At 40.5% G+C, this 26,889-nt stretch overlaps 4 protein-coding genes across 7 annotated transcripts in view; 2 read left to right on the plus strand and 2 right to left on the minus strand.

Annotated features, from left to right (window-relative positions):
• Window positions 1-95: 95 nt before the first annotated feature.
• Window positions 96-7,903, plus strand: Nin (blastoderm-specific gene 25D). Of its 4 annotated transcripts, none has more exons than XM_017176530.3 (8): window positions 96-747; window positions 1,899-2,149; window positions 2,345-2,576; window positions 2,733-2,816; window positions 3,436-5,212; window positions 5,851-6,304; window positions 6,371-6,482; window positions 6,554-7,903. In XM_017176530.3, exons 1-8 carry the CDS (start codon window positions 486-488, stop codon window positions 6,826-6,828), a joined length of 3,447 nt encoding a protein of 1,148 aa, XP_017032019.1. In that variant the 5' UTR covers window positions 96-485; the 3' UTR covers window positions 6,829-7,903. The 4 variants fall into 4 exon arrangements, with proteins under 4 accessions (XP_017032019.1, XP_017032020.1, XP_017032022.1 ...); XM_017176533.3 differs by lacking the exon at window positions 96-747 and adding an exon at window positions 1,673-1,823; XM_017176531.3 differs by lacking the exon at window positions 2,733-2,816 and having other exon boundaries at window positions 98-747.
• Window positions 7,904-8,448: 545 nt separating this feature from the next.
• The window catches only part of tkv (serine/threonine receptor kinase thickveins), a 57,683-nt gene continuing 39,242 nt past the window's right edge, over window positions 8,449-26,889 (plus strand). Inside the window, exon 1 of the mRNA XM_017176535.3 lies at window positions 8,449-8,540. Within this exon, the coding sequence (XP_017032024.1) occupies window positions 8,483-8,540 (58 nt within the window). The 5' untranslated portion in view covers window positions 8,449-8,482. The remainder of the gene's footprint in view (window positions 8,541-26,889) is intronic.
• On the minus strand, window positions 9,560-11,761 carry LOC108081380 (probable cytochrome P450 4ac2). The gene is made up of 5 exons (XM_017176537.3): window positions 11,499-11,761; window positions 11,240-11,443; window positions 11,099-11,180; window positions 10,941-11,041; window positions 9,560-10,631 (listed from the first exon to the last, which is right to left on the minus strand). The coding sequence occupies exons 1-5, from the start codon at window positions 11,701-11,703 to the stop codon at window positions 9,682-9,684; spliced, it is 1,542 nt and encodes a 513-aa protein (XP_017032026.1). The 5' UTR covers window positions 11,704-11,761; the 3' UTR covers window positions 9,560-9,681.
• Window positions 12,080-14,087, minus strand: LOC108081381 (probable cytochrome P450 4ac1). The gene is made up of 5 exons (XM_017176538.1): window positions 13,827-14,087; window positions 13,558-13,761; window positions 13,408-13,489; window positions 13,247-13,347; window positions 12,080-13,183 (listed from the first exon to the last, which is right to left on the minus strand). The coding sequence occupies exons 1-5, from the start codon at window positions 14,026-14,028 to the stop codon at window positions 12,240-12,242; spliced, it is 1,533 nt and encodes a 510-aa protein (XP_017032027.1). The 5' UTR covers window positions 14,029-14,087; the 3' UTR covers window positions 12,080-12,239.

The following is a 26,889-nucleotide window of genomic DNA, read 5'->3' on the forward strand; positions in this document are numbered from 1 at the left end:
CAAATTGTTTATTATGATTCTTTGAAGACTCTGGATAGTGTGACCAGAAATTATACTAGTTTCGTGTATTTCCTGGAAGTTCCATCCCTATGCTTACGGTTTCGGTTAATGGCCACCAGAAGGCGCCACCGTACTGCATTATTGTTTTTTTTATCAACTCGCAAGAAATTTCGTAAAATTTGTCGGAAAAACCGCAAAATCCGAGTGCTTATGTTACGTTCCATTAAAGTGCATATCATATATAAGTAGTATTAGTGACCCCGCACGCCCCCGCACTGCAACGAAACACGCGGAACGTCCTCCCTCCCCGCCACCAACGCGTATATTTTTGTTTTTCGACCCCTGGCCGCGCGTCCGTGGTGGAGTTTCCCCCAAAAAAGGTGCAGCAGCTTCGGCGAAGGAAACGCAATTGGAAACATTATCGATTTGACCGCGCGCGTGGCTAGCGTCCTGCTGCAAACTGAGGAGTCCCCCTCGTCCCACCCATGGAGGTGTCCGCCGATCCCTACGAGCAGAAGCTCTACCAGATGTTCCGCAGCTGTGAGACGCAGTGCGGCCTCCTGGACGAGGGCTCGCTGCTGAAGCTGTGCTCGCTGCTGGAGTTGCGTGATCAGGGCGCCGCTCTGATCGCCAGTCTGGGCAGCAGCCACAAGCTGGGCGGCGGCGTGTCCTTTGGCCAGTTCAAGGAGGCGCTGTTGAACTTCCTGGGCTCCGAGCTGGACGCCAGCACGTCGTCGGGATTTATGGGTGAGATAACGAGCGGCACTAACACACACATGCAAGATGCGGTAATGTTAGGTGGAAATTTCGTTTTATAGGTTTTTGATATGGGGAATTGTAGTTCTTTCAAGCCCGACATATCATGTTAAACCTCAATATGTCATTAATAATGACTCATTATGTCTTGATAATCATTTTGATTTGTTTTTTTCAATAGAGGGTTAAGGCTAGGCCTCTAGTTTTGATTCCATTAATCAAGGTTTAAGTCGTAATTGGAGATTGGGGGTTTCTTGGCGACATTTTAAAGAAATTAAACCAAAAAATCGTTTAAAGTCGGAAATAATTATAATAATTTTAGTAAGTTCTTAAAAAAAAAAGTAATTTTATTTCGAAAATATCGATTTTAAATCGATTAACTAACAAAAAATCGTTGAAAGTCAGAAACTTTTGTAAGTTCTTAAAAAACATAGTTTCTTTATGCTAATATCGATTTGAAATCGATTTTTTAATCTGCGATAACCCTGTTTAAACAAATGCCAATTTGTATTTTCGGCTAAAAACCTATTAGATTTCGTATTTCTTCAAAAATAAATTTTTTAATTACTAAAAATCGTTATGTATTGATATAATAATAAGAATAAATAGATCAAAAATGTATAAAACATCAGTTTGTGACATCACAGTCAGTTTTATAATCTTTGCAAATCTTGGATAACAAAGACAAAATTTGCATAAAGAGCAGGCACACTTTTGTGAATTCCAAAATGTCTCTGGGGAAAGTTCTGGGCGGAATAAGGACACCCTTGCCCGAGATTAAGGGTACATAAGCATCATTAACAGATTAGCGGATTAGCGCTCCAGGAGCAGCAGCTGTTAAAGGGTCATAAACTCAAAGATGCAATGGCAATTTTTTTATGATTCTTGACGCCTACCTGATCCCTGATCCCGATCTAAACTTCAAATCACTACCTGCTCCTGCATAAATACACGAATCATTCAGCTACACAGTTTAGTCTCGTTCAGAATGGGAACCCGCTTCTATTACCGCCAAGCCGGCGGACAGATAAGAGATCCAGTCGTTGAGAAATTAGCCGCACGCTTCGGTATACACTTGAGAGAGCCATCCAACAATCTCTGTCAGTTCCTCACTAATCTGTATTTCATTTAAATCTTTGCAGAGCGCTCGCTAGTGATAACAGATGAGCCGTTGGCCAGCACATATATTGAGAGCCCGCCGGAATCCTCTGACCGGGAGGTGTCACCGAAACTCGTGGTGGGCACCAAGAAGTATGGCAGGAGATCTAGGCCGCATCAAGGAATCTACGAGTTGTCGGTGACGGATTCGGACAATACGGATGAGGATCAGATGCAGCAGAAGCAGCAGCAACAGCAACGTAGTCTCAACGGCAGCGAAGAGCTTGGAGCTCAGGTGAGTGAGTGGGGAAGTGGCAACAAGTCACGTACGAGGTGGGGGCGATACAAGTTCTGGGGTTTGTAAGCTAAAGTGCAGTGTAAGCTGTTTTTTGTCAAGTTAAAATGGTAAAGTTAGCGCTATAATTATAAGGCAAGCTAGCAATTGAAGCTAATCCCTATCTTAAAACCTTTATTTTTCCCCTCTTTATAGGTGCAGCGTTCCTCCTCCCAAAGCGATATCCACGGCAGTCGGCGTCTGCGTACCGTCCACACCAGTGGCAGCAAGCTCAAGCGTTGCGCCTCCCTGCCAGCCCGCCGGAATTTACAATCCAAAATGCACAATGTCTCAACGGGAGCTACGACATCGCCGACGGCAGCCGCCAAGCTAAAACAGCTGTCCATCCAGAGCCAGAATCAGCAGAGCAGCAGTATCGAGTCTCTGGGTAAGTTAACGGCAAGCAAACCCGTTCCCCAAACCCCAAACCCCAAAACCCAATACCCCTAGCTGCCCCACCGTTTGTTGTTAGCCCAAAGTACCCCAAAATTTACGTTTGAAGCAATGACAAAAGAATCACTTGTTGGTTTGGTACACACCGCAGGCCATCACCTGGCCGCCACCGCATCCGCACCGTCGCCCGAGCACCGGAGATGCTACCACGGCGGCCGTTGGTTATGTTGCAAAGGTTTGTGCGCTCTCTTAAGAGCAAATTGTCAACATGTCAACACCTCCCCCCAAAAAAACCAATCATTCTTGGTACTTAATCGCACCCTATGTAGCAGCACTTGTTTTTACGTATAACCATAACCCAAAATTCCCTTTCTGGTGGAGCTGGAACAGCTAGAGGCATTTTATAGTTGTTTTTATTAGAGAAAATGTTTAAGTTTAAATGAAAAAGTAAATATTAAAAATACCTACAGTTTTTAAAAAAAGTTTTTGTTGTCAGTTTTTAGTAGATTATATTTTTTTTATGACAAAAATATTTAATATATAATATTTTTTTTAAGTTTTCAAAGAGTTTATTACATTTTTGTAGTGATTCCAAGTAGCTAAAAAACAGTGAAACTATTTATTTTTTGCCTATCCAACAACCGTTCCAAGACCCAGCCACTTGATACGTTCTGCGCTTTTGCTTTTAACCATCAAAACACAAACCTGAAACCGAAATCACACTCCCTATCCCCCAAATCCCACTCCCACCTCTGGTATCTTGGGCTATAAAATAATTTAAATGTGTATATATACAATCTCCTATCTAACGCCTTCCCCCTTGTGATAATTGTGGATTCCCCGTGAACTTACAGACACCGTGACGCCGCAACAGCTGGAGACGATCAGTGCGCACACCATCATCGATGCCTGGGAGCTGGCCAGCATTCTCAATTGCCGAAACCTGCTGCGTATCCTTGGTTTCGATGAGGACGAAGAGGAGGTTAATTTGCAGCAGCTGACCAAGGCTTTGGAGGAAGAGCTGCGCGGTCTCGATGATGACCAAGAGCAGTCGAATATGCTAAGAGCTTTGGCTGCCCTGCAGGCCACCGAATTGGGTAATTATCGCCTTGCCTTCCGCCAGCAGCACGAGGAGAATGTGAAGCTGAGGGCGGACAACAAGGCGGCGAACCAAAGGGTGGCCCTGCTGGCCGTTGAGGTGGATGAGCGGCATGCCTCGCTGGAGGATAACTCCAAGCAGCAGGTTCAACAGCTGGAGCAGCGGCATGCCAGCATGGTAAGGGAAATGACCCTGCGGATGAGCAATGATCGCGATCATTGGACCAGCATGACGGCCAAGCTAGAGGCGCAGATCAAGACCCTGGAGCAGGAGGAGATTCGCCTTAAAACGGAACTCGAACTGGTGCGCACTGAGAACACGGAGCTGGAAACAGAGCAGCAGAAGGCGCATGTCCAGCTCACGGAGCTGCTCGAGCAGAACATCAAGCTTAACCAGGAGCTGGCCCATAGGTCGAGCAGCACTAGCATCAGCGGTGTCACTCCCGAGCACAGTCCCTTGAGCCCGCGGAGGCACAGTGAGGACAAGGAGGAGGAGCTGCTGCAGCTCATGGAGAAGCTGGCAGCTCTCCAAATGGAGAATGCCCAGCTCCGCGACAAGACTGATGAGCTGACCATTGAAATCGAGAGCTTAAATGTAGAACTAATCCGTTCGAAATCCAAGGGCAAAAAGCAAGAGAAGCAAGAAGACCAGGAGGCGGCTGCCACGGCCACCAAGCGGCGTGGCGACTCACCCAGCAAAACGCATCTCACGGAGGAGAGTCCGCGGCTGGGCAAGCAGCGAAAGTGCACTGAAGGAGAGCAGAGTGATGCCAGCAACAGCGGCGACTGGTTGGCTCTCAATTCGGAGCTCCAGCGAAGTCAAAGTCAGGATGAGGAGCTAACCAGCCTGCGGCAGAGGGTGGCTGATCTGGAAAAGGAACTTCAAGCCGCCAAGGAAGGTAGATCCCTCACACCCGAAGGTCGCTCCAAGGAACTGGAGGCCAGCCTCGAGCAAATGCAGCGCGCCTACGAGGATTGCGAGGACTATTGGCAATCGAAGCTTAGTGAAGAGCGGCAAATGTTCGAGAAAGAGCGCCAAATCTACGAGGATGAGCAGCAAGAGAGCGACAAGAAGTTCACCGAGCTGATGGAGAAGGTGCGGGAGTACGAGGAGCAGTTCAGCAAGGACGGCCGACTCTCGCCCATCGACGAGCGTGATATGTTGGAGCAGCAGTACGTGGAACTGGAGGCGGAAGCCGCCCAACTGCGCTCCAACTCCATGCAAATGCTCGAGGAGAAGTCGCAGGAGATCATTGGCCTGCAGTCAGAGATCGAGGATCTGCGTCAACGGCTGGGTGAGAGCGTGGAGATTCTCACCGGCGCCAGTGAACTCACGCCGGAATCGGTGGCTCAACTAAGTGCCGAGGCGGGCAAGAGTCCGGCCAGTTCGCCCATTAGCTACCTCTGGCTGCAGAGCACCATCCAGGAGCCGGTGAAGTCCTTTGCCGGCACTGGGGACGAAGCCGCTGCCAGTGCCATCGAACTGCTGAGTGCTGGCGGTGGCGGCTCACCATCGCACAAGGCTACCAGCCGGTGAGTATGCCATGAAGACTCTCTGTGTTTGTTTGTCCTTGGTGTGTGTGTGCCTGCATCCTCATTAGTTCTCTTTACCGCATTAATCTCTATGTTTTATGTACATATATATTTTTGTTTTGTCTTCGAAATAATCCCTAATCCATGTCTACAAGCTAAGCTCATTTAGTTTTTAAGTTTATGTTTATGTACGTGTTTTATAAATATAATTTATTTAAGAATATATTACTTTATTGCAAAATAATAAAAAAAAATAAATACATATATAAATAAAAAAACAAAACATTAATAAACAAAAATATAAAAAGAACAAAAAGCTCACCTTAGAGAATTACAAACACATAAAGCCTAAGTGGCTCCCGGAATGATCTTAAAATTCCCAAGTACGAATTCAGCGTGTCCATTTCAACGGCTACGTTAAATTAGTTAGCAACATTTCGGGTTTTGGTATCTTCTGGCGTAATCTTAAATGTTTTTGTTTAAAAAGAACTTTATTTTATTTAAGAAAATGTTATTAAAATCGATTTTGAGCTCATTTTAAAATAGAGCTTAACATAAATATAATAAATCAATTTTTTTTTAAAGACTTTCCCATATAAACTTCTCCTCTAAACCCTGTTTATAATTTGTTTAAACAGCAACAACCTTACCACCTCGGAAACATCCATCTTTAGTACCACACCCTTCGATAGCTCTCACTCGGGTGGTGGTCCATCGCCCACAAATAGTGACACCACAAACGCTTCATCAGCCGCACCAACAGGTCCTGCGCCCATCAGCAAACCCAAGCGACGGGCGCAGAGTCCGCAGCAGGCGCAATCCGAGGGAGAGATTGCCGACTGTGAGACCTCGTCGACGGCTTCCAACAAGAGCTTCGATACCCACAGTCAGGTGTCCATTAGCAAAACGTCTTGCCTTAGCCACGAAAAGTGCACCAGTCCCAATGCCCTGAAGGAGGAGCTGAAGCGCCTCAAGTTCTTCGAGTTGTCCCTCAAGGAGCAGATCAAGGATTTGAGCCTGCAACGTGACGGTTTGGTCATGGAACTGCAACAGTTGCAGGAGGCGCGACCTGTGCTCGAAAAGGCCTATGCGGTGAGATATTCGAAATATGTTGAATAAGATTAAATCTAATTTTATTTTGGGGGTTTTTATAAATAGCGAACAACGCATCCAACACTTCAGCAGCGACTGAATCAACTGGAGCTGCGGAATCGCCATCTGCAGAATGTTATCAAGCAGCAGCAGCAGTACACCGAGTCCCTGATGCAGCGTGAGTATGGGAACTAAAGGGAATTTTAGGGCTTTTCCTGTGGGGCTGTAAATAAATTGGTTTTTTCTTAGAATCCTGGAGGCAGCATCAAGTGGAGCTCAACGAACTGCATGGCCGGATCGAAACCCAGGGCGTCATGCTAGCCGATCAAACGCAGCGCTTACAGAATGCCGACATACTTGTCAAAGATCTGTATGTGGAGAACTCTCATCTAACTGCCACTGTGCAGCGGCTGGAGCAGCAGCGGGCAAGGGTGAACCTCATACACCAGCAGCAGCAACAGCAGCAGCAGCAGCACAGGCTCGTGGGAGCCGCCAGCTTGGGCGGAATGCCCGGCATGCCTTAGTAACACAACTATATAGTTTATAGAACTAGAAAAAAAAGATGAAAAAGACAACAAAACCTGAGGAGAAAGGGTGCTCAGCATCGTCGGCAGACATCGATATCGTTATGAATGTTAGACACACTCGGTAGAATAAGTTATGTATTCGTACGTGGCGTTTTTTGTAAATGAATGTGAAATCCATGTTGTGCACCAAGAGTTAAGCAGGAAGAAATATCGAAGTTTTCGATGTTTTGCTAGGTAAATATCGATTTTATCGGCCTTAAACATCGATGTTCTTCAAGCTCTAACCGAGACACCGCATCAACAATAATTAAAGTGACTTGGACCCTTAACGTTAACTTTAAACTAAACTTTAAACCTTAAACTGAAAATGAAACTTAAACCTAAACTCACCCACGCGCAAAGAGGAACAATCCACACACTCGGTAACTTGGTAATCGGCTAACTAAACTGATCTGAACTATTTACATGCTGATATGCATGCACTGCAATGTTGACCTTACTACATTAATTGACTACCGAAAAATAGTTAACGTATATATTTAATTAAATTAGAAGAAGCAGTATTTTAAATTTGTTATGCGTCTGAGTGTAGGCGGAGCGCGTTTATCAATGTTTATATATCACGTGCCCATAACCAAATGCATCGGAATTGTTGTTAATATTATTGGTAGAAAACAAAGGAAAACCAAGCGAAATTAAGAGGAATGATCTATTATATGATATTGATGATATATACTATATATTATTATGTAACGACAAAAGACCTGTAAAAAACACACACGTATCTATGTATTTAAATTGCGATTTAAGTTAGCCAATACTCTCTCCCAAAAACGCTTTTGTTAAACCCTTTTCCTCCGCCCAAAAACTAACACTCGATTTAAAAAAAAATGATGTACAACAACCTCAATTTAGTTATAAAGCTACTCGATCTCTCACACTCGCTGTGTGTTGGGACTTTCAGTGCTTAACCAATCTTCGATCAAAATAGTTTACTTTTTAAAAGTATAAAGAAAAAATATTTAACAAAAAAATATAAAACCAAATATACAATTAAAAAAAACTACCAAAATCTATAGCATTTTTATTGTAAATTTTCGGTGGGAAGATTTTTTAAGTATTTTATTTAAAATTTTTTTTACTGGAATTCTATTTTATCTTCTTAAAAACTTTTTTATTTTTATTTTTTTTTTATATTTTTTAATTTGAATTGATTAATTTTAATTTTAGCTAAGTTCAGTGTTCTGTTCTAGTTTTTAATAGCTTAATGAAACTGCATTCTAAAATTAAGAAATAATGAGATCCAAATTTTTGAAATTTATATATTTAAATAAATTTAAATTATGGGTTCAGGAAATGACTCCTTCACTGCGTTCACAAGCTTCTGACTGAAATTATAATAGAAAGCGATTACGATTACAAATAATTTTCATACAAATTGTGATTTTAAATAATTTTTCTCTATTTTAATGTTTAAAAACTAGACAATAAAAAAGCTTAGTTGAATAGGCTAGATTAAAAAAGAAATATCTAAAATAACCTAAAAATATACTAAAATATACCAATAAAACAATAGCTACTATTTGAGATTTTTTAGGGCGAAAGTTAAATTTTCATTTCGCAACACTGCTTGACGCGAATTGGAGTAAAAATGTTTTGTTTTTTGTTAGTTTTTGGTGTAAATGTGATTTTTGTGCATTTATCAAGTGGTGAGTGTTAGCTTTATGCAAAAGACATTCAAGAAAATGAACTGAAAAGATGGAAAACCGCCAAGGCGAGTTGTTTTTCATGCGCGAGTGTGTGTGTGTGTTTGGTGCACTTCGCGGTGCATGTGACTTTGTGTGGGTGTGTGTGTATATATGCGGTTTGTTTTGTTATTCGATGCGCAAAATGGTCATAATTTAATTAAATTAACCATTTGTTGGCGAACGCAAATGCTGTAACGAAGGCCCACAAATGCGGCCCCATGACAACAAACATCATAGTGGAAAATCATTAATTTGGTTTACACAAGTCCAGGAATTTCTCAGGGCCAAAATGGCTAAGGACGCCTTTCTTTTTGTGTGAATGTTTATACACGTTTTAAAACAGGAAGTTTATATTACACGTTTGTTTAAATATTATAGATCCACCTGTAGCTGGTTTGTTTATAGTTTTGTTTTGTTTAAAGTTCCATTTCAGTTGGTAAACATTTTCGTTGTTATTGTTTTTATATAGCAACAGGCAGGTTTGTTAGCCTATATCCAATTGGCAACTGATATGTATTCAATTCCAATTGGACAGTTTCATATATCGAATTTAAAGAAAAGATATTTCCTATTCGATGTGCACTTGCATTTTGGTTCTATAAATAATTATTGATAATTACATTGTTTACGGCAGAAACAGGTTCAATAACAGTTCTGTTAGAAACGCAATGTTAAAGCGTAATGTTAACAGAGGCTTTTGTTTATTTGTGTTTGTTTTATTAAGGAAAAAGGCATAATATATAATAAATAATAATTATAAATAATAAATAATTTATTTTGGACTGATCATTAAAATCTAAGAATATAAAAACGATTAAAGCCATTATATTGAGAAATTAAACTATTTAAGGCATCTACAATTTTTAGTGCATACTTTTAGGCTTCTTTCCTAATACCTTCGGTGAATAATCTAAAAAACCGATCTTATATTAAACATTTCATTTATTATTAATCACTCCATTATGACTAAAAACTTGGGAAATGGTATATACAATTTTATTTCTTTTAAAATGTTCATATTAATAAAAAGTAACTTCCCTGAAAATTGGATATATTTGGTACATTTGGTCAATTTAACAATTTTATTTGGAATTTACCACCATTATTTGCTTTCCCTTCTTAACAACTTCACCTTGACATTCTGATGCGTTCGCAGAACTATTCCAGTTTCAAAGGTCAGGTCCTCCAGAATTGTGACTGGTAGAATCTTAAAGTTCCTAATAACGGCTGCCAGTAGGACCTTCATCTCTAGGATAGCAAACTTTTGTCCAATGCAATTCCTTTGACCGGCACTAAAAGGCACAAATGCGAAGGGATGACGATTTACTGTGTTTTCCGGCAGAAAACGCTCCGGTTGGAAGTCATTCGGTTTCGTAAAGTGCCGAGGATCCCTCATTATGTCGTAGATTTGCAAGTTGATTTGGGTATCCTTGGGCATAATCAAACCATTGACCACACACTCTTCCATGCATTTGCGCCCGATAAGAGGCACCGAGGGGAACATCCTAAGGGATTCCTTGATCACACATTCCAAGAAGACGATTTCGTTGAATTGGAACAGCGAGATCTCATCACTATCCTCGGGCAGATTCTCCAGCTCCTCGTAGCATCGCTGTTGGACATCCTGGTGCAGGGCCAGCATGAGGAAGGTGAAAATAAGACAAGTGGAAGTGGTGTCGTAACCCTCGAACATGAAGGTGTTGACCTCATCGCAGATACCCTGATGATCGATTTTACCCTCTGCCTCCGCGGCTAACAAGGTGTCCAGCATGGCATACCGCTGCTTCTTGCCTAGGACATCTTCATGCACTTGACCGATTTGCTTGCTTTTGAAAAGTCCTCTCTTTTTCTCTATGATGCGACTGGAAAAGTCGTGGGCTATCTTAAGGTTATCCACATGCTTTCTATAGTCCCCAAAGAGGTAGAAGTAGACGAGGTTGTAGAGAAGGGGATTGCATATTCGTTGCTGCATGACCTCTTCGATGGCGTGTATGGATTCGCGATATCGGAAGCCATCGGCCATGTCATCCAATTTTACACCCAAGGCGGTCTCTGTAAAAAGAATTATTCCATTATTAGGTATTAATAAACTATTGAAAATCCTTTACTAAAAGCTCTAAAGTGCATTTAATTAGTATTTAAAGAGTTTATTTGCTTTAAACGAATTTGAACGTTCAAATTTCAATGGCAAGTCATGCTGATTTCGTAGGTTTTATATGGGTTAATAGGATTTGAGATAAGAACCCAACAGTTTGCATAAACAAAAATTTTGGCAAGTCATGCTGATTCCGTAGGTTCAATATGAACTTGCAATTATATATAATTTATGTCACTTTGTCTATTGATTTATACACAACTCACCGCAAACATTATTTAGCGTAAACTGTGGAATAACCTGATTGAGCTCCAATTCTTTATCCACACTCTGATTCAGAACTTTTACAAGCTTGTGACACTCTTCTCTGTAATAAATTAATATTAATAAATACAAATTAGCCTCTTAAAAAAATAAAACTCACTTGAATATGGCCAGGAAAGACTGCAGGACATTGAAATGGAAGGCAGGAGTTAGAGTCTTGCGCCTGGTGTGCCATTTTTTATCTGTATTTGGAATTAAACTTTTTAAAATTAAAGTTTAGTATATCCTAAACGATTCCCACCTGTGCTGATAAGCAATCCTTCGCCCAAAAACGGCCTCAGCAGCTCATAGATCATATTCTTGGTGATTAGTTTGGGATTTTGGAATATCTCTTCAGCTTCCTCTGCTCGTACAACATTGTACATGGGTGCGTTGAAGAAATACCACAAATAATTCCGCCCCTCAGCCTTAGCAGTTGCATTCCTCAGAAAGTTAAATACAGTGGCTAGAGGGATTTCTCTTAATTATAATAAAAATAAAATATATTTCCCACTACTCACCAGGCGTAAAGCTCAACAGGTCAAAGTTGTTGCCAAATCGAGTTTTTGTTGGCGTTACAAAAATCTTGCTTTCCAGCGGACTGCCATCTACTGTGTGGATTCTCTTACACAGACTCAAGATAAAGTATTGACGGTCCACAATTTTCCATAATTTGCCAAAAAGAAAAACCACAAAAATAACACACAGTAGAGCCTCCAAAATCATTTCGGTTTGTTGTGCGAGATTAGAGTCTGAATTCCTCGCACTTTAAGCTCTGATCTAGTAATGACCGTTGCCGATTAGAATCTCTGTTGATAAAAGCTCAGCTATATTTTTATATTTTATTTAGCTTAGTATAAAACATGTTCACAGACAGGGCACGCGATGAATGACCGTATATTTATGACACCTATATAATTTTAATACTTGTTGGGGATTTTTAATGGGATTACTATAGTTGCTGTTTTTAATGAGCATTTTAATTAAAATGTAATTCAACCTGCATTAAGGTTACTATTTTATATTCAAAGAATGAGTTATAAGAAGTTAATATTTCAAAAGCCAGTGCATTGCCCCTTTGTCCAGTTAAAAAATATTCAAATATGTTTCAGTCATTATACAATTCGTTTATTTTTATAATATTAAAGATCAGTGCTTACAAATTAAAGCTTTAACCATGCTTTAACATTTTATAATTTGATTTTCTTGGTTTATGTATTTCTTTTCTTTGGCAAACATTTCATTTCAACCTATTACGAGTTTCACTCCTTAGACCTCTTTACCAATTTTACCTTAATATTTTCCTGGGTTCTTAGTACAATGCCATTCTCAAAAGTCAAATCTTCAATTTGGGTAGATGGCAGCAACTTGAAATTCCTAATAACGGCTGCCAGTAGGACCTTCATCTCTAGGATGGCAAACTTCTGACCAATGCAATTCCTTTGACCTGCACTAAAAGGCACAAAGGCAAAGGGATGGCGATTCACTGTGTTTTCCGGCAGAAAACGCTCAGGCTTGAACTCATTTGGTTTCGGGAAGTGGCGAGGATCCCTCATGACATCGTAGATGTGAATGCTAATCTGGGCATCCTTGGGCATCACCATGCCATTCACCACACACTCCTCCACGCACTGGCGTCCAATAAAGGGTACCGAGGGGTACATCCTCAGGGATTCCTTGATCACACACTCCAAATAGACGAGTTCGTTGAACTGGAACACCGAGATCTCATCGCTATCCTCGGGGAGATTCTCCAGCTCCTCGTAGCAGCGCTGTTGAACATCCTCGTGCAGGGCTAACAGGAGCAAAGTAAAGATGAGACAAGTGGAGGTGGTGTCGTAACCCTCGAACATGAAGGTGTTGACCTCATCACAGATACCCTGATGATCAATCTGACCCTCTGCTTCAGCAGCCAACAAGGTGTCCAACATGGCGTAGCGCTGCTTCTTGCCAAACTCATCCACTTCACCGCGTTGCTTTTGCTTAAACAGCTCTCGTTTCTTTTGGATAATCTTACTGGAGAAATCGTGAACTATCCGAAGCATTTGCGAATGCTTCCGATAATCGCCGTACAGGAAAAAGTACCAATTGTAATACATAAGGGGGTTGCACACTCGCTGTATCAAAACCTCTTCAATTGCATGAATGGCTTTTCTGTACTCATTGCCCTCCGACATGTCATCTAGCTTGACGCCCAGAGCGGTTTCTGTAATGACAAATACATTTTGTTTAGTTATTTGTGCAAAGAATATCGTAAAAGGTTTCTCACCGCATATATTGTTCAAGGTAAACTGAGGAATGACTTGATTAAGATCCAGCTCGCCATCCACGCTTTTGTCTAAAACTTTGATTAACTTGTTGCACTCTTCCCTAAAGAAAAATAGAGGCTTTAAACCTATTAAAGTATAAGAATACTCAGTCAAAACTCACTTAAAAATAGCCAAAAAAGACTGTAAAACATTAAAATGGAAAGCTGGGGTCAAAGCCTTTCTCCTAGAGTGCCACTTTTGGTCTACAAATAAACAAAAAAAAAGTAAATATTGTAAATATAGACCTCTGTTGTTTATTAAGTTGACTCACCCGTGCTAATCAGCAGGCCGTCTCCCAAAAACGGTCTTATCAGTTCGTAAACCACATTCTTTGTTATCAGCTTTGTGCTCTGAAAAATCTCCTCAGCCTCCTCGGCGCGAACCACATTGTACATGGGTGCAAAGAGGAAGTACCAAAGATAGTTCTCACCCTTGGCCTTGGCCGTGGACTCGCGTACAAAGTTAAAGACACTGGCTATTTAATTTAAATAAATTTAATAATTTAATTTAAAAAAATATACAAAGAATATCCTTACTTACCCGGCGTAAAGTTAAGAATATCCAAATTGTTACCAAATCTTGTTTTCCCTGGCATTACCACCACTTTGCTTTCCAAGGGACTGCCATCCTGCGTTCGCACTCGATAGGTTAATGAAAGTATAAAGTATTTTTCATTAATTTTCTTTAGCAGGAACCAAAGGGCCGCCAGTAGAAAGGGAGTCCCTAGCAAGGCAATCCACATTTTATGCAGGATTTTTTTTTATAATTATTACTCCTCCAGAAGAACCGTTCTAGAGCGGATTTCACAGCCCACTGAACTGTGTTGGGAATAGCTGGCGGATCATGTAGCCAAACCGTAATCATAATCAACATTGTATATAGTATTATTTACGGTTCCAAACAAATACTATATAGGAAAGCAGCAACAGCTTTTTGTTATCAGCAAGCTTTACGGCTGACTTAATTCTAATTGCGATACTATAAAATAATGTTTTGAATGTTTGCTGTGTTCTAAATATTACTTAGTCATCTATATATGATATCATTTAAGGGGCTTTACCCTTGTAGATTGGCGAGATATTAGATTCTTATCTGCAAGATTTGATTAAGCTGCTTACATGCTTTTTACACGCGATTATAAAAGGGTTAAGGGTGATTTAGACACGATTGCATATTAAATAAAATTAATTATATAACATTTTATAAAGTATATTCTTGATTTTTTATATAAATTCAAAAGATTCGAATATAACAATTAGTATAATTAATTTATTTTTGAATTTATTTAAAATTTCATGAGATTTCTTTCATTACTTTTAATGCGAATTAAATTAGCCAAGTAGGACTCAATTCAGCTCGAAGTTCATCTAAATTGTTTATAAAATGTAATGTAATGTCTAATGAACCCATAATAAGCAATGGTTAAACCATTAGTTGGATAATAACCTCTTCTCATCAAAAGATATAATAATAATAATAATAATTGATTGGAGCACTTAACAAATATCGAAATCCCAAGAGAGGCATTTGAAATACTCGAACCAGCCAGCCAGCCTTATTTACTATCATTTAATTTCCCCATATGACCATTCCAGATTAACAATAACAATTTCTTCGGCGGCATGACCGTACACAGATTTCCTCCCAGGCCAAACGGTGCGGCATATTTTCCCATCGTTCCAACTATGGAACTGGCTACGGGGAAATACAGAAAAAAAAAGGAAACTAGCAATGTCGCATCAAAATGCCGCATTGATTAAAGTTTGATTAGCTGTGCAGCTTGGCCAAGATCGCATTTGGGCTTGAAGAATTAATTTGAGCCAAGTTTGCAATGCGCGAGCAGAAATGGCAATGCCAGCAGCAGCAGTTGCAGTTGCAGTTGCAATAGAAGTAAATGTGGAAAAAAAAATTAAATCGTCGTAATTACATTTTCTGTGAAAAGGACCGGAGGAGCCGGAGAGAGAACGCGCAGACATGTTGCCCGACCAGTGCGTGGATGTGGATGTCGCCGGCAATGACAAAAATAGTCAATGCAGCAGCAGTAGCAGCAACAGCAGCAGCAACAGCAGCAGCAACAGCAGCAGCTACAGTTGCTGCAACATTCGCAGCAATCACAGACTGCATTTGGGCATGAAAAGTGCTGTGCCGGCAATTGGAAAAACTTGCCCTGGAAAGCATAGCCAGGCATGGCCTCTCTCTCTCTCTCTGTTTCTTGTTGTTATGAACAAATGTTATTGCAGCGGCAACATGCTGCATGTGGCAGCCACAACACAACACTCATTAAGATGCAAAAGACGTCGCTTGCCGCTTTTTAGAATTACTAATTGAATCGACGCGATCAGTGGCAATTGCAGCGGCATTGGCCGCTGGCATCAACGGCTTTAAGCCAACAACAATTGCTATTTCTGCGGTGGCGGCTCGAATGTTTGTTGTTTCAACCGCCGCTGAATGCTGCTGGTTGTGGCTGATGCTGCTGCTGCGGCTGCTGCTACTGTTGCAGCTTCCGCTGCGGTGTGAATATACAAACATACGATCTCGTATTTATTTATTTATGTACGTGCTTCTCGAGGCGGTTTTTGCGATTCTTTTAGGGCTCCCCGGCTTCCCTTTTAAAAGAAAAGCTGAATCTGAATCCGAGGCAAGGCAAAACTCCATCCGCAATCCTCAGCAGGGGAATTGCTAAAATAACACAGATGATTAACTTGGGAACGCAGGTCCCCAAGGCATCGTCACTAAGGTTACCTATAAGGAGTGGGTTATACCATTAAATTTAAGGAGGAAAATGAAAAGGAGATCATATACATATATCTTAATATATTCATTACAGTCACTAGAGTTACCTGTACGGTTGAAAGATTAAGGAGAACAGGAGATCATAATATCATTAATATCTTCAATATTCCATAAGTTTAACAACCTCTACTGATTTTCCCCTTTCAAAAATAACATTCACTTCTTCCTGCTGCATTCCTTGCTATGTTAAACATACATTTTCCATCATTTTCCTGCATTTTTATGTAGAAATATTTATGTTTTAAGTGGCCTGACCTTACCTGTTGAATTTCTGGCTAAGCACAAAGTCATGTAGCAACATGTTGCCTGGTCGCAGCAACATTATGTGTGTGTGGCAACATGATTTTTCAATTATTGCATCGCCATGTAAAATTTGTTGTAAGATCTTGCATATTTGCCTTAACACCTCGTCCTCCGTCTTGTTGGGGTCTGTTTTTTTTTTTGTAATTTTTTGTTAAAACATTGCTGTGGTTTTTGCCGTGCGTCGCTGACAGGCAATGGTGGCGGCAACAAGAACCGGCGACGCTTGTTAGCCATGTTGCCCGGCCTGGCTGACACTTGTTGCACGGCATTCTGCCTCAGCAACCTTTTGTGGTCGCAATGCCCCAAAGATCTCTTGGGGTTTTTTTTTGTGGCTGTTGCATGTTGGTGTCGTTGCTGCAGTGCTTCTTTTGGTGTCGCTTCTGTGTCGTTGGCGTGTGTCTCTCGCTCCACTAAACTTTTAATTAAAATTTCGTCGTATCACAGTCGCTGCTTCCTTTTGTGGCTTGTTAATGTCAAACCCAAAGGAGCAGCTTGCAGGGTTTACTTACCACTGATTTTTATGCAAATTTTGCAGTGTCTCGTCGCCAGTCTCGTTTTTCGGGCAACTTGAGAGGCTTCCAGGGAGGACGGAGGTCTCGCTCTGGGTTCATTTTGGAGCGGTTCGGATCGGGTTCCCATGCCGAGAGCCTCGTTTGTCATTAAGTTGTCATGACCATAATAATCTTTCTAGATTGCCAGAGACCAACTTTGGCATCTTCTCTTAATATAGTATTGGCCTGTAAAAAGCTATCCGTCAATAAGGCAATTGGCATTTTCCATTTGAAGACAGATTGCTTTGATATCTACAAGTAAATTGATTATAAAATGTTTAATTAAATGAACAAATATTTCTTTCTCACATGGAAAAATTATATTCCCAACAAGGCTATAAGTTTGATTTCACAAAAGTGTCATAAAGGAAGCAATTTATTGGCCAACTTAATACTCCCATATGTATGCAGTTTTTAATTAATTTTTTGAATAGTTTTGCTTATTAATTTAGGCTGACTTCCGTCACCTGTTTTTGATTTGCTTAAAAATACAATATTTTTGGTAAGAATCATTTGTGTGAGACGCTTGCTAAAGACATATGGCTGACATGGATAGAGATTGGAATATTCTGTTTCTGTTAACTAAAAAGATCCTTAAAACCTCATCAATCTACCATTATTTTCCCTCCAACAAGCCAAACCTACATTGATAAGAAAATTGTACCAGTCCCAGGCCTAGTTAATTTTTTTATGGCGTGGGACAGGTACATGGAGATATATGGACTCCCGTTTTGGATGTTGCATGGGATCCAGTGTGGCAATTGGCCAAGATTTATTGACATAATGAAGACTAATTCGCGCGTCTGTGGCCGAGCATTTTGACAATTATTTATGTTGTATTAAGTTGTTTGGCGGCAGCGCGTGTAACGATGTAATTAATTGCCATGGATTAGACACTGCCAATGGCTGTTGTATAGTAGAGGAGAGACCTGGTCACGCAGATGCGGAGGCACAAAACCGGGGCACCTCGAGCCAAGATTCAGTTTCAGTTTAAGTCAGTGTTTGAGCTTACCGAGTTACCAGGAAAGCCGCTTAGGCCCATAAACAACCAGGTTTATGCGCAGCCATCTGTGACGATCCGAATTGGAATTGGAAGAGGCACTTCAATTGGTCATTCAATTTTTGATGCGATTTTAAAGCGATTTAAATATGAATATGATGAAAATTTTTGACTGTGATCAATTTATACTCTTCAGAGGTGTAGGTTTTATGGTGCTATATGCTTTGTGGCGAATTTGGGGATATATATACAAGTAATATTTATAATTTTCCCCAGCAACAATGTCTTCCATGGCGCCTAAACCTTAACTTATCAGGCAAAAGCTATAATTAATTTACAACTTTCTATGTAACTACTGATAAGTTCGGTCTTATATCAAACCTGCTATCAGCTACCTTTAAATTCCCTCTTTTTCATATCCAAAAATAGTTTTAACTGCTAGAAAATTTAATCTCAAACACTTCCCTAGATTCTCAGTTCAAAAAGCAATTTTTTTTTGTATTTTACATTGAACTATATGTCGTTCATCATCCTTCACTTAAAAAAAAACCTCTCAAAAATCCAAATATATATTCCCCATTTATTTTATGTCCCACCGCCTCGCAACTTTGCGTATTACTTCCAATTTAAATTTAATTAAATTTTAGCTGCCTGAACTAATTAAAAAACAAATTTCAGTTTTTACAACCGCCTCGAATGGCTCTCGACTCTCTTGCCCATAAAGTGTACACAGACTTCGGTTGGGATTCATTTGGCAAATTGAATTTGCTTTCACGGGGTATGGGGGTTTAATTTTTATATTTTTTTTCGGCTATATATTCCATTTGGTTTCGGGCATTTGATTTTTTTTATAGAGCAGCTACCATTATGATGTTTATGGGTCTAAGCTCATCAAAGTTTAAGCAGGCACTTTATAGGCAACTTGTATATTATTTTCCACCTATTGTTTGTCCGGATTTTAGAGGCATAGACAATGCCGAGTGTTGACAGCCAGCAACTGGGTCTCTTAACCCATTATTTAGAAATGTGAACAGACTATTTCCATTTCATAATTTCATGTGTTATATTAAATAAATATTTAGCGTTTTTCAAAAACTTATTCATGTTCATTGAAGCTTTTAGGACTTAGAAGGGTACAAATAGAAGATAAGAATCGAGTCGATATATAAATCGATATTTTAACTTTGCGATATATGGGCGATTAATATTCTGTTTGATATATCGGAAGAATATAATCAAAGAAAAAAATATATTTATTGGATATTTTTCTATATTTAAATTTGTTATACATCATATTTAACCATTTTTTTTAATGAATACAGGGCAATATTATTCTCGATATACCTTATCGACTTCTTTGCATTTCCAATCTGTGCTCCACAAAATACAAAAAAAGGCTGTTACGTGATTAATGGCCAACTAGGTCTTAGCCTAGGCCACTAAAGGGTTAAAGTGGGCGGTGAGGAGGTGCTTAGAGTCTAGTTAATTTGCTTTAACAAGGAAACCGCACGCAGATCGTAAAGCTAAGAGCGGCGAGCGGCTTCAAAAACATTTTGCCGCGCCAAAAACGCGCGCGACTCGCGTTCGCTAATTGAGTGCGACAGAGGCGGGGACGACAGTGGTGTTGCGTCGGCCCTTTTTGGCCAATCCTTGGGACTGCAAAACAAAAAATAAATAAAATTTATTACGCCACCAAAACACATGAAGGACAATGATGCCGCTGCTCCACCGCCTCCTTATTTATTGCTTCCACGAATCGCGCGCGTTCTTTCCGAGAAATGTCTGCGGCTCAGGCGATCCCCAACCCGAAGGTGGTGCTGGTGGTGGTGGTGGCTATCTGTCTGGACCCGCTGTGGTCGCGCGGCTTAACAAGTCGACACTTTTCTTCACACCTTGGGATAGTTGGCCCAAGAATTTACTTGGCCATATTAAGCTTAATGGCCGCCCGTTGCGATCGGGTCCAAGTTCTCGAAGACCAACCGACTGACCGGTGGCAGTTTCGCTGCCTCGTTTCAGCCGCAATGCGGTTATTAAATGCAAAAATTAAGATAAGCCCTTGAAAGCAGGTTTGAAAAGGGCTCGTAATCGGGTCTTACAGAGAGGGAAAATATGGGGAAGAAAGGAAAATAATTGAAAATCATTTAGAAAGAGTATTTAATATATTTCTACTTTATTTATATAACAAACTCCCTTAAAACATTTTTTCTTAAATTTCCAAACTATTATTCCCTAAATTTCTTCTCTCTGTATAGTCTTTAACCATGTTTTTCAGGCTGTTCGTGAGCCCTAGAGCTAGGCAATGTCACGGCTAATTAGCAATAGGGAAACAGCGGGGTTACTTCTTAGCTTTGCCAACTAAATTTGGCTCATACATATTTTCCGCCAGTTGGAATACGTGTACATAAATACCCAGTTTTTATGCCAGCGAATCGATGCTCCTTCATGGGCAGCTGTGACTATAACTGTGGCCCATAGAGTGAGCTTTTTTATAAGACCCATGATCGTAAAAATACAAAATTTATATGCACTTAATTGCGGTCTCCTTTGGGTTCGGTGACCAAAGAAAGGCCAGCCAACAAACAAACTCAATAACATTGTCCCAGCTTATGATGCACTGAATCAACTTGGAATTGCCACATGCAGGGAGGGGTTACAATTGAGCAAAGTATTATTTATTAAAGTTAAGAGTTAACAGAGAGACTTCTATGGTTGAATAAATTCCAGCTTTATTACTTTTCTTAGACTTAAACTATTTTTAGATACTTTTCTAGCTGCCATATCATTTGTAATATTTATATATTTAACTAGGTTTCCTCTAGCTTGATTTTAGCATTCGTCAGGCCATATTTTTGCCACTCTATGTGTGCTGTTGGACGCCTGCCAGAGTGCGTTATGCATCGGCCTAATTAAAAAGTAGCGACCACAATTTAATTAGAAGAGTCTGCTCTGGCTTTGGCCCTCTAGACTCTGGACTCTGGCTGGGGGTATGGGGTTAATTACGCGTCCCGCTGGCGACACCTCATCAGTACGAACTGGAAATGGAAACTCTTCGACTCTTCGGTCGTCTGCCAGATATGACTTTAATTTCATTTAATTGGCAAATAGGCTGCCGCAATGCAATGCAGCTGGGAAACGCTCATTATGGCCTTTAATAAGCTGCAGGGCAGACGTTGGAATGCTGATCCCAGCCATTCGGATTCCATTAGCTAAAGCTTATTTCCTGTTGTTGTCCAGAATTGGCCATGACTAAGTCTCTGGAGTTATTACTTTTTTTTTATTTTTAAAGGTTCATCCTGAAACTAATCAAGCGATTTGTTGCGCATGCGCGTAAAGCGCGTAAAATGCGGCGCTCTTTGGGTCTTTTGCAAAACTTTTCCTTCGAGCCCGAGAAGCGCGGCTTAAAGTCCAGCGAGATTTATGCCACCAAAGGGCGCAATATATCCCGATATGATTAATTGTGCGTCGCATTCCGCTCCGACCGGAGACTGGAGGCCTTGGCGATGCTAAGGCGGCGATAACAACAACGCCGCAGCATATTCTTTCCACCGATTCTCCACAGTTCTCTGGCAGAGACCGAACCATCGCACACGTACGAGAAATTTCGCGCTTTGCTGGAAATCTTTACTCTGGCTGACCATCCTGCTGATGCTCGCTGCTGCTCCTCCGAAGAAAGGAGCCCGGCTTTTGCATAAGCCCAAAAAGCCATTTATTTCCCCGTTCGTTGCCAATCTATGCGCAGAAATCTCACTCGCTTTGGCCCACGGCCGAGGCTGTGCCATGTTCAGAGTGTGGTGTGTGTCTGTTGTGGAAAATGGCCAGATGACTGACAATGTTCATATATGTACATTGTACATCTGCATATGCATTGACAGGCTGTGCTCTCTCTAAAAAATAATAATAAATAAATAAAAAGAGTGATGGGCTTGAGGAGTACCTAGGAGAAGTCTGGGATGTTTTCGAGATAGTATCCTCTGTAAAAATAAAGATAATACTTCGAGTATCCGCTGGAAAAATAAAGAAAATATTTACAACGAAAAAAAAAACCCGGTTGGCATTTAGGACTTTTAAAGTTCTTTAAAAATTTGGTAAATTGCTTTCTATATAATTCTAAAAAAAAACGAGATTTTGCTAAAACATAATCTGTGTTTTAGGGCAGAGTCTGGACAAAAAGGTAGCATTCTTGTGTGGCTGTTTTATTTAATTCCCATCTAAAGGGCTTTTTCGGATCAGTAATGTTTTTGAACAAGACGTGATCACTTTGACCACCCCTTGACAGGATCCTCTCTCATCGGAAATCGTTTCCTTTTTAGTGCAAAGTCGTGTCCGTTTTTGCATAAAATCTTCGCCGACTGAGACTCACTGCAAAATGGGAATTGGAAGTGCAAATTGAAATTTCTGTATGGCTGTCTTCTGTCTGTAATTTCCGCGCTTCTCTTCGGACTGCGTTGTGCAAGCTTCCTGCCTGACGAAGAATGTTTCCGTCGAAGCCTAATCAGTGTGTCAATATGTGCTCAGTGAGGCATCTACAAACACACACATATATTCTCTATCAAACATTTGCCAGCGCTGTAAAGTGCAAACAGTTTTGAAGTTGAATTGCCGCCCTCTGTCTCTGTCTCTGGCCCAAAAACAACCTGCAACGTAACGTTGTGGGATCGAAAGGAGGAGCAACTATCCCCCTTCGTAGCTAAATTGAGTTGATTTTTATCGCTGTCACATTTATGACATTATCGGGAATCGGTCAATATTAAAACGAAGCAACAACAACAACACGACTGAGAGAGAACTGGCGGGCACCCTCGCCGCATGGGTGCAACACCTTCTATACCTTCTGCCATCCATAAGGGACCGGCGATTGTGTTTATTATGACTATTATTATTGACAGCTATCGTAAATAACGTTGCTGCGATCTCTGGACTGGCTCGATGGATGTTTAAATTGAGCCTAACCACTCGAGTGCATTCATAGCCTATAAAGATTAAAGTCTCAACGATAACCAGGGACACTGAAAAAATGGCTATTGTAAATTGAGTTTTTAATACTAAAATTTATTAAATTGCATTGTTTAATATTTAATGGGGTGCAGAGCCATTGAAAATTCTGATGAAGGATAAAACTAAAATTTATAAATCGATAATGTATCGATAATTGACTTAAAGTCGATATTTTTTCGTTGCTATTAATCAATATTCTGTTAGAAATATGGAACAAATATAATCCGGAAAATAGATAATTAAATAATTTCGATAATTTAGATAATATCTATATTTTATTGGTAAATGCGATATTTTAAAAAGCGCTTTATAAAACTTAACGGTTGTATCGATATGATATTGAATACTACAATATTATCGATATATTAAAATGAAATTTGCCGCTCGATAAACATCCTTGATATGAATAGCCCTGAAATTTATTTATTTATTTATTTAGAATAATAATTTTCCCCAGTGCAGCACACTTAATGTTCCTACAATCGCGTTGCATGCCGCATAATTAAATTTTTGGTGGCCCCAAGAGGAGGGCAACTTTTGCTTATCACCATTTAATTTGTAAATGTCGCTGGGCAAAGGCGAAAAAATAAACCAAAAAACGAAAATAAAGCCTAAAAATAGACTGGTTCTTAATTAAAACGACATTGTCGAGTTCTCTGTAAATAATCGTAACGAATCAAACGACAACATAAAACCGAAAAAGTAAAAAAAAAAAAAACAGAAAAAAGCATAACAGATCAGAACAGGGAAAAAGCCATCGAAAGGGAACAAAAAATCGACCCAGAAGAGAACCAGCATGGACCCAGAATGGACCTCAAAAGAGCCCTGCACCGCGCAAGGGTTTCTTATAATTTGAAAACATTTTTCTGGCATTCAAACGAGTTGAGTTTGTTTTATTTTTTTTTTTTTGGAGGCGAAGGTGATGTGGAGGTGTAGATGGGACTGGGATGGGGTTCCAACCTGAACTAGAGGTTTACGCCGATGGTTAAAGGCATCGGCGGCGGCGTAGAGGTCAAAATGACTCGGCGGCGGCGGCGTAGTAGTCAGAAAGAACCGGCGGCGGCGGCGCGTCAAATAAGGCAAAAAGGCCATTTTAATGAGTTATTTTTTTTTTTTTAAGTTTTATAAAGAACAATGACACTGAAGGCCGCGCTGAAGCTGCGCCGATGCCGCACCAGCGGCGCGCCGCGGCGCGCCGTTATTTTCATAATTTGGCGGCGGCGCGTCAAATAAGGCAAAAATCGGCGGCGGCGGCGGCGTGGCGCGGCGGCGTATATGTCTAACCTGAACCTGCCTGGCTCTGGGCCAACATTTCTTCTTGGCCTGTTTTGGTTTCACGTTCTTCGTTCTTAGCTCATTTTTTTTTGATCCCATGCCTTTTGCCGATTCTGGTGTTGTCGCCTCGAACTGATTTATCGGGATCTCTGGCACTTGAGACGGTTTTTAATTATATTTTTGGTCGCTTCAAATGACAAGAACTATTAATTTTTTCCCTCACCATTCGCCGTGTTGGTCGTAAAAAAGGCGTTAAAAGGCAGTGCAGGCAGTAAGATGAATCGGTAGCCGTTAAAAGGGAGGAAGACAAGGATTTAATGTGAATCAATTCTGACGCTGATGGCTGGAAATTAAGGGGTTATCCGGGTTTTGAAATTTCAAAAAGTGCATTTTTTTCAAACTTTTTTATATAATAGTACAAAGTGTCAGGAATGTTGTCCGAAAATTTCAAGTCGATCGAACCAAAACTGTAGGAATGGGAGAAATTTAAAGCCCAGCGCGTCGTATGAGTCACAACTGGCAATTAAAACTTTAAACGCGTTTTTCTCGAAACCACTTTCTTGAAGTCGGTAGTCAAGATTTCTCGAAAACTACTGGACCGATCGACTTCAGATTTTCCACACTTCTTCTAGACATGTTTTTCTTGTCTTTGAACGAAGGATTTTTTATATCTTCAATTAAAACCGATTTTATAACCCCAAATATGGCCAAAATTGACGTAAAAAGTGTCATTTTTCATGAAAAACGCTCCCAAAAATTCAATTTTTAATTTTTTAAAAAATCCTTCGTTCAGAGACAAGCCAGACACATAAGCTAACAGAAAAATTTTGGTTTTTTGATTTCAAATAAAAATTGACGGAGAAATCCTGCCTACCGCAAGGACATAATTTTTTTTAGGGTTAAGTTCAACCCTCCCTCAACGGCTCATTTGTGAATATTTTTTGTTCAAAATTTTACGGAATTTAGTTCAAACCTTATGTATTAATGTAAAATAAATGAAATTTGCAAAATTGTCATAGGATCTTTTAAAAAAATTCTGGAAAATAGGCCTTTTTTTGTGGTTCTAAACCCGGATAACCCCTTAAAGGAAATGCAACTATTTGCGGTGAGACATCAAACAGATGGTAAAAGATTTGGAAGTCTTGGGATAGGGATGAGATAGGCGTTGGGTTTGGGAAGAAGTGGAATTGAAGGTGCTTAAATTTTGTTGAAAGCTATTTTTCTTTACATTTTGGTTGCTCTGGTAGTAAAAAAGTTAAGAAATTTAATTATATGTTTATTCAAAGGGTATTTTATTTACTTTCTGAAGGGATATTTGTTATGTTTCCTTAATAAAATAAGTAAAAGAATTTTGTAAAGCTTAGAACTGTTAATGATGCTTCCACAGGTTTAAAGATACAATTATTTCCCTATTTTCCTAACTTAAAGTTCAAATTTTTCCCTCTTTCCTCCCTTACACTATTTCACCTCAAAAATCCCTTCTCATTTACCCCAAATTCCCCTTCTTTCCCGCTAACGACTTATGGTAATTGAATGACCTTAATTCGCGACTGTTTCATGTAATTTGCGATAATTGTGGACCCTTACTGTTATATGGCAGGCTAATTGATTTGCCAGCACTCGCAGCAGCAGCAGCAGCTGCTGATGATGCTGATGCTCCTCGGTTGCAGATTTCTCAGCCATTCCAGTTCCACAGTCTGGTTGGCGGATCCATTAAGACCCAAGACCTGATCGCCGTACCCAAAACGATCCCAAAGTTCTCGGTGTGTGCGTGCCTTGGGAAGGCAAAACAGTAGCCAACTGGCATGGAGTCAAGCCGCCACATAATCTGTCAAAAGAAAAAGTTCATAATAAATCAAATGTCACGTAAACAATATTATTAAAATGATGCAGTCACCGACACGGCACACTGGACCTGGACTGGACCCAAGCCCGAATCCGAATCCCAACCCAGACACTGCACTCATTAAATGAGAGCCTAAGGCGGGTAGAAGGGATCTCTGAGTGTGTGTGTGTGTGGGGAGCAGGAGCAGTGGTGCCTGGCATGCAAAGTGCAAGGCTGGAGAGGATTCTTTACACTAAGAAAATTGGGGGGTTATTGGGTGAAGATGTGTAGGGTTTTAGAGGTAGAATTTTCTTGGCAAAAACGTTGATTCTACTTTGGAAAGATTTTTATTTAAATGCTAAATAATTTCCTTTGAAAAGTATTAAGGAATCGTTTACTACTTTTTTATATTTAAATCTAAAAATACATTTTTTAGATGCCCATTTTAGACTCTATTTTTTGGAAGTGCTTCCTGAGCTCCTTCCTCCTCCTCCTCCTCCTTGCTTATCTTCGCCTGTAGCTTCTCCTGCTACTGCTGTGGCGAGCATAACGAGTTGGGGCATTTAGGCCCGCGAGCCCCACACAAAAGTTACAAACTGCCATTCAGGTAGAAGACGACTTTGGGATGAGAGCCACGGGCTGTAGAGGAGACTGGGGGTTCTCGTCGGGTTTTTGTGCAGCTTCTGCGCGTATTTATGAGGATCCATGGGTCCCGCGGGGTTTTTGTCAACGTCCCGTCGCAGGGCCGTCGAGTGGCCAAAATGCGAAAAAGCAGAGAATGGATACGGGTAAGATCCGAAGACCCCAATGGCCCAAGCTTTGTGTCAAAAAGGCTGGGCCCCGTCCTCGATTCCCGTCTGA

This window comes from Drosophila kikkawai, chromosome 2L, assembly GCF_030179895.1.
Source record: "Drosophila kikkawai strain 14028-0561.14 chromosome 2L, DkikHiC1v2, whole genome shotgun sequence".
Lineage (NCBI taxonomy): Eukaryota > Metazoa > Arthropoda > Insecta > Diptera > Drosophilidae > Drosophila > Drosophila kikkawai.